Source organism: Onychostruthus taczanowskii, unplaced genomic scaffold (genome assembly GCF_017590055.1).
Source record: "Onychostruthus taczanowskii isolate IOZ18803 unplaced genomic scaffold, ASM1759005v1 scaffold22, whole genome shotgun sequence".
Lineage (NCBI taxonomy): Eukaryota > Metazoa > Chordata > Aves > Passeriformes > Passeridae > Onychostruthus > Onychostruthus taczanowskii.
Window position 1 is genome coordinate 4,396,874 of NW_024499462.1, and position 8,057 is coordinate 4,404,930.

The window sequence follows — 8,057 nt, forward strand, 5'->3', positions numbered from 1 at the left end:
TGGAAAGACTGAATCCTGGGTGTACTCTGATCTAGATCATACGGGCAGAACGGCAGAGTCAATCATGACTTTGGAAACACGAGCTCACAACACTTCTCTCAAGAGGTGGTAGAGCCACCAGATTAGTAGGCTCAGAAGAAAATTGCCAGTAGAATAGAAAAATCTAGTTTAAGATGAAAGATGAATTGGATAGTAATGGCTTAACTCTTCCTCAATAAAAACAGCTTAGTCTTTGAGATTTGCAGAAGATATATGAAATTTTAAGTGAGGGGTGGGCTCAGCTTCTTCTTCTAGGGGACTGCTTCTCAGAAGCTGGAGGGGTTAGAATTTCTCTCCCCTAAATGATTCCTCCTGCCATGGTACTCACTGAGAGCTCCTGATCTACAGGGCTGAAGCAGGGCTGGCAGAGGTGAGACTGACATATGGAAAAACAAGTAAGGAGCTCACGTGTCCACTGGGCTACCATGGAGCCTGTGGCTGGTTCCAGGCTTTGTGTCTTTGTGAATGATCTAAAGAGAGATCGCATTTTTGTACTGCAGATAACATTAAACAGAAGGAGCTGCAAGCACAAGATGGCTTACAAGCATAGGCAGGAAGTGCTACACTGGATTTTGTTACAGAATAAATAAAAGAATGCATCTGGGATCTCTAATCTGAAACAAACATGAAGAAGAAGGAACATATACAGGAGACAATGATGATTAAAATGCTTTACATATAAAATTCACTAGAAATTAACTACAAAAGCTATATTATATGTTTGAGTTTCAACCCAGCAATATCAGCACTGGGAAAGAACAGTGATTCTGTAGGTAAATCTAGCATAATTACACATCAAGCATTTCAGTAGCTTTATAAAGGATCTTGCAGAGTTACAGTAAAAAATAATTGAATGAATAGGAGAAGAAATAGAATGGCAGTCAAAACATAAATAATTAATAATATATAACTTGGTCATTGCCAGACAAAATAGCTCATAATCAATTATGTAGGTTTGGGCATCATAAAGCTGTAAAAGAAGATGAGAAGGAAGAAGGAAGGAAAATAACCCTAAAAATTCATGAATATAAATTTGGATGACTACATTTCTTGACACCAGGATGTTGAATAGCCAGTTTCCAGCAAAGCCTTGCTACTTAGTGACATCATTACTCATGATATAAACAAAGACAGGATGAAATATTTGCTGAAGTGGAAGACATAGGCAAATAATTCATTTTCTTCTCTTCCACAACTCTAAAGATGATTCAGGAAGACTTGTTGCTCGGCTCCATTTAGTATTTTTCTGTTCTAACAATTCAGAATATGTGAAATCTTAGTCTCTGGCAAGAATGTAAAGCTAAAACATTAATTTGTATTTTTCTTTGCAGCAAGAGAGCTTTTGAAGTGATGTGCTAGATTTTAATTCCTACCTGAAGCAGCAGTATCATTTGTTGCCAAAAAAAACCAACAAAACAAAACAAAAAAAAACCCCAAAACCCCCCAAAAAACCCCAAAAACAAAAACAAAAAAACCCAAAAACACCAAAACCCCACAATGTTTAAGTTCAGCCAGGTTAGACATAATTTTATTGAAGAAATATATTTCTTAGTTGGCCATTCCACCACTCAAACCCTAGAAAAGTGATACAGGTTGCATTTTGAAGAGAGTGAATTTAAATCTCCAAATTTGCACAGGGAGAGGAACATACCGACAATAAGCATAACTCTGAATTTTGTGTCCTATCAAAATGTCACAAATACAAGCTCTTCTCTATTACACTGAATACAGAAAGTATGAACTGTGCTCAGAAGTGTCTAGTTTTTAAAAAAACCCAAACAACTATTCAACAGCAAAGATTCAGGACATTAAGAATTACTGTGAAATTTGGATCTCTCCATCCCTCATGTGGGAGTCTACCTAGATATTTGATTTTTTCCTGTCTCTCAGACATACATGATGACATTTCAGAAATAGCAGTGATACTGCTCCATAATGTCAAAAAGGGGATTTGAAGATTGCATCTAGAGACTGGATGATGCCACTTTGTCCCTTCTGTTTGAAAGGTGAATGTGTACACAATATGGCAATGTAAACCACAACTAATGAACTCCAGAAAAATATTTCTGAATCCTCCAATAAATCCAGCATGGTAATAAACTCCTGAAATAAATTAGAAAACATGAGACATGCTCAAATAACATGAAGAGGCAAAGATGCAAGCTGTTTACATAAACCAGAAATGACATCTTAGCTTATATGATGTAATGTTTTTATACAAGCCTGGTAGACGAAACAGTTGTGATGGTGCCAAGTGTTTGAAAGGTGATGGAATTTATTGGAACTGGCCAAGACACAAGTTCCAGCTCTGATTCTAATGCCTAAATACTATCTTCAAATATATGAAGGCAGAAAAAAAAGTTTAAAAGCACGTTAGAGAGATTGTATAGTTCAAGCCATCAACAATTAGAAAATACCAGAATGAAGCATACTTGAATAACCTTACATTGGACACTTTGTTGAAATGATGATATAGCCTTTAACTGCATGATTACATACTAATTTTTCCACATAAATTCTCATTCATTCAGCATACATAATGAATAGTGCGTACATAATGAACTATTTTTCTTGTAACAGCTAGTTGCTTTTGTTCAATGTGTAGTCCCAGGACTTATTTGCTACACATTATTCATATTCTTCTCTGAAGAAAAAATTATGAATTTCATCATGGGTTTTTCCATGCACCTCATGGGTTTTCCAGGCTACTACAGTGTCTGTCTGATTAACAAACATTCATTAGTTTATTTTGAAAACATTGCTGTGAGGGGAGGCAGCAGTATGCTTCCATTTTACACATGGAAAACTAAGGCACAGGAAAATTACTTAATGTGCTTGATGTTCTCTTCAAAGCCTTTTTTTTTTTAAAGTCCTACTCTCACAGAAGTCAGTAGCAGCCACTGGTTCTGAGTACTCCATGGTATCCTTCTCTGCTGGCAAATGAACAAGGAGAATTTGTTGTTTTGGGGTCGTGTGTGGCTTTGGAAGATGTCATGCACTGATACACATTAACACTTCTCTGGCAGTCACACCAAAGCATGGCCTCTTCTGCCCTGTTCCTTGAACTTGTTCCTGTCCCCCTTCCTTCTTCTCCAGTCACACTTCACAAGTGCTGTTCTTCATTCCTAAGGCAGTCCTTTCAGTCCCAGTCTCTCTGCTCAGCAAGTCCTAAGTTCCATCCCTTTACTCCTGAGCTCTGTGGTCCAAACTGCCCAGTAACCCCATCTTGTACTTGCTCATTCTTTAAATTAATCTAATTGGAGTGAACATACCCTCACTTTTTTGTTTCCCCCAGCTTTCCTTCCCTGGGCATGCTGCCTGAACTTAGACTTCCTTCCTTGCCTGTTTATCTTCATTTCCCATTCCGGGTTATTTTGTCCAATTCCCATTTAACTTAATCCCCATCTTGCAAGTCTTTCCTGTTCTTGAGGACTGCCTCAAGTCTGTCAGTTTTCTTGCCTGACTCCTTTGTCTGTGCGGCCCAAGTTCCAACATCCTCTTTGAAGGTTTGTTTCTGTGCTCCTCTCCTTTCTGCATTTTGACAGGTGTCATTGGATAGGTGTCTTCTGCTTTCCCTCTGTCTGTGCCCACAAAGGGAGGGGAGTGGATGCCGGCATCACCGCTCTCGGCCGGTGGGACCCACAGCCACAGCGCAGCATCTGTAGGGGGAGCACAGCACGGCCACAGAGGAGCCTCGGGAAATTCAGCTGCTGACATCCAAGACTGTTCTACCAAGCCTGGGAAAAGCTTGGTTTTTCCCAAGACTTTCTGATATCAGCTATATATCTATAGCATTGGTGTGCTCATGACACAAAAGAGATCCATTCATCTACTCAAGGTTTAATCCCCAAGTGAGGCTAATACAAATTTTATAAAAAGGACACCAGAATGTTCAGCACTGATTAAACATTCATTCCTGGCCTAAGCTTACAGAAGTATGGCTACAATGTTCCAATACGGCAAAGAAAAATAACAAATGCTACACTTTTTCCTATACACACAGTGAGTTCAAGAGAGTTCAGAGGAGCTACACGTTAGACTGTGCATCAGACTGAGCTGTGTGACTGGACCCATGTAAAAGAATAAGAGCAAATAATGCAAGATGCCTTTGAAAATAACAGCTCATAACTGGCTTTATAATGTTGCATTCACTTTGAACCAAATCTTATTAGGAGTTTTTATCTAAAAAAATTTCCAAAGTGCATATATTTCTTATCTCTTACCTAACATTTGTAAGTTTTAAATTGCTTTGATTCATTAGGAGAGATTACAATGCCTGCAAAAACAACACTGAAAGAAACCCAGAAAAAAAATCCAAAAAAAGATGAACTGTTATGATATTATTAAGTGCTTACTCCAATTTCTAGATTTGTGGCTCCCATATATACCATCACAGAAGGTATAACCCAGTTTGCTGAATATAAAACATCTCAATATTAATCTGCTCATCGTAGAAAACAAGAAAAATATTTTGCTATCTACATAAATTTTCCATTACTGCTTATGTTTCTACTGCAGCACTGCTTGCAATTCCAACTAAGTGCATTGCAGAATTTGACATAGTTGGATGTATAATGTTATGGTTTCATTGGTTGTCTTTCCAGTTAGTACAGCTTAAAGACCAAGGACACTTTCAGAATCTGAAAATCTAGCATAATTACAATTTACTATGTGTAATACATTGCTATTTATCACAAGACTTTGTTGAACCTCAGTGATGACAATCACCTTAAGAACATCACCCTTTTCAACAAAGACATCCTAAAATAAATTGCAAGTATTTATAATGCAAATGTACCCATGTGCATCCTCGGGGATCTAAATGTATGGCGTGTACATTTGTACACTTATCTCAAAGATGAAAGCTTTAACCTTTGCTTCCTTGTTTTGTGTTTCCATTAAAACAAGCTTTTTGATGCATAAGTGCCACCTGTAGGAAATATTGGAGTATGCTCAGGAGCAGCCCTGTGCCAACTGAGGCACTGAGTTGTCCCCCTGCCATCCCCAAAACAGGCACCTCCTGTGGAAATTCAGACATGTACTGAGGAACAGCCTGGATGATGGCAGCTTGCTTGATGAAGGTTAGTTCGTAAAGCCACATCTACAGGAAAGTTGTTGTTTTCCAGTGAAGTCTAACCAAAAATGAATTGAAACAAAAAATACTATGTTTTTCCATTTCTTGTCTGTATGACATTAACCCATAGCAATCAAGCAGTCCTTTTCTATTGTATGTTGATCCAAATAGAGTTTGCCATGAATAAGATGGACTACTTCACTACAATTCCTTAGGGTGCACAGATATGAAAAAATTGCATAATGTATCTATTTTAAATTATATCTACTATTAATTAAAAGGAATATATGTGAAAAAGTGTTTTAATGCAAAAAAAACCCAGCATAATCTCCACTACTATAAACATAGTTCAGTTTTCTGTGGCAGTGAGAAAGGCATGAATGGATGGAAGTGCATATATCTTAATTCCAACATTAAAAGAAAAAAAATCAAGGAATTTCTAATGTAACTATAAAAATAATATTGATAAAAAACGGACACTGATAAAATAATAACTGAGACTTTTCAATGCCTTATCTTGTTTTTAATATTATAAGAAAAAATAAGAGCTTACAAAAATTCAGGTTTTTAAACGTTAGACTCTACCTAGGTCAAAAAAGTGAAGTATTTAGTCCCAATTTGTAAAAAATAACAGAGAAAACTGGCCTAACTCCCTCTATAGCCATCAGCTTTAACAGTTATGCTCCAAAAATATGCTCAACACAAGGAAATAGTTTCATTAATTCAGCTGTACCAATCACTATACAGTACCCCCATTCCTTGGTGCATTTACTAGGTAACACAAATTCCACACCCAAAGCACATTTTGCATCTAAGAACGAAAAGTTATTTTTAATAATTCAATGTGAAAGGACAAGATTGAAATTATCTGGTACACGAGAACAAATGATATGCCACTCTACGAAGAAATATTCGTTCATTGTTTGACAGGCTGTTTAGTTTTGTCAGTCACAGCTGGGTACAAACGACATGTCTCTCTTCTCCCCTAGTCAGCCGTCAGCGTCGCTTCGAGCACGTACACTTGTTTTGGCTGTCCCCCGTCACCACCTGACATTTGTCTGCTTGCTTCAACACACACAACCTTTAGCACCCGCACCTGCTACTGTGAAACCAAACTTGGCCTGCCCGCCGGGGAACAGACGGGCGGACGGACTGACAGCCGCTGTCCCCAGGGCACTGCGGTCTCCCGCGGCGGTGCGGGCGCCAGGCGCGGCGCGGGGCTCGGCTCGGGGCTCGGCTCGGGGCTCGGGGCTCGGCGCGGGGCTCGGCGCTGCCGGGCCCGTCGGCGCGGTGCTGTCCGCGGTGCTGAACCGTCTCCCTTTCGGTCTCCCCCCGCGCCCCATCTTGCGAGCCCCAGGCTCGGTCCGCTCGCCGCCTCATGGCCCCCACGAGGGACCGGCAACAAGTCTGGCCGCTTACCCGCGCCAACCGGCACATCCGCCCGTCTACCTGAAGCACGGGAATTGCCCTGTAATACAAAGGACTTTGGAGACCGCGGGCAACAAAACCCCAGCAGGGCCGCTACCCCATCCCTTGCTCCGGACTCTCCGCAGCTCGGGCTCTGGCTCCCGTTGCTGCCTCTCCCAGAACAAGCCCCAGCGTCCATTCCTGGCAGGGGCAGGGTTGTGCATCAGGCTTGCCCGGGGTAACCGCACCGCAACGACAGGCACGGTTTAGGGAGCGCCGGTTTTCCCTCCCTTCCCTCCAGCAAGGTGCAACCTTCTCTTCTTCTTTTGTTCTCAATGGCGGGAGGGTGGCGGCAGCGGCGGTAGGGGTGGGGAACACTTGCACCTACAAATTCATGGGGGATAACAAAGGACCATACGACGCGCGGATTAATTTGCATTAGCATCCATGAGGGCACCAGCATCTTACGTCTGCAGGGATTAGCCGCGCCGAGCCCGGGCTTACCGTCCCTATCGCAGAGCTGAATCGCCTCCAGGCTGAGGTTCTTGATCACCTCCTCGCAGGGGCTCGTGGGGCTGCTCATGGTGTGCGCCAGGCGCGGAGCCTCCATCGCGCCCCTCGCCGCTGCCTGCTGTGGCTTGGCCGGGGGCTGGGGCTGGGGCTGGCCGGCTCCGGTGCAGAGCCGCGCGGCAGCGCTTCCCGGCGCCGCCCGGCTCGGCTGCGAGCGCTCGGCGGAGGAGGCGGGCGAGGAGCGGATTTGTCACCGCAGCGAGCCGGGGAGGGGGCAGCAGCGAGGCGGGCGGCCGGCGCGCCCCGGGATCCGCGTTTAAAGGGGCCGCGGCCGCCGCCTCGGAGCCGTCCCTTCCCCCTCCGCTCCTTATGTAACTGCAGCCGCGGTTCCTCGGTGAGGCTCCCGGGGAGTCCAACCCCTCCGGGTCAGGCCCTGCGAACGGCCGGTGCGGGTTCCAGCCGGCCTGCCTCGAGCACAGCTGCCCGCCGCCGCGGCGTGGTTTATTTCGAGGTTACTCCATAACCCGACAGAGTCCCCCAAGGCAAAACCATCCCCAAGCCGCAGCCAGGCGACTTCCCGTTCCCTAAGCGCACAGCCCACCATGACCGCCGTGTGGAAATCACGCCCAACTGCAAGGGCTCTGCCGTCCACTCTGATCCTTCCTGATTATGCAAGAATTTGCAGAAAGAAATATTAGACAGTTTTACATTGACAAACCTAGAAAAGCTGGCAGAAGGTAATTGATTGCAAGAGAAGGTATGGGAATGAGCCATTTCTTGCTATCTGCTCACCTGCCCTTTTTGTGGGAAGGAGAAAACCCACATGGTATCGGTGCCATTCCTATCAAGCCTTTTTGAAAAGTACTTATTTATCAGTTCCCAGCTTCAGGAACAAGAACGGGGCCAGAAAAGGAGAAAATGTAAAGAGTAATAGGATAATAAATTAAACTTGTGTAGCACTGCATCATCATCAGGTGTGACAGCTCAGCTCCCTCCCCAGCACAGGCCTGCAGGCTGGACAAAGGAG

General features: G+C 43.5%; 1 protein-coding gene across 1 annotated transcript in view; it reads right to left on the bottom strand.

Annotated features, from left to right (window-relative positions):
• PHYHIPL (phytanoyl-CoA 2-hydroxylase interacting protein like) overlaps nt 1–7,347 on the bottom strand; it is a 31,464-nt gene extending 24,117 nt beyond the window's left edge. Inside the window, exon 1 of the mRNA XM_041404835.1 lies at nt 7,025–7,347. Within this exon, the coding sequence (XP_041260769.1) occupies nt 7,025–7,130 (106 nt within the window). The 5' untranslated portion in view covers nt 7,131–7,347. The remainder of the gene's footprint in view (nt 1–7,024) is intronic.
• Nucleotides 7,348–8,057: the final 710 nt, after the last annotated feature.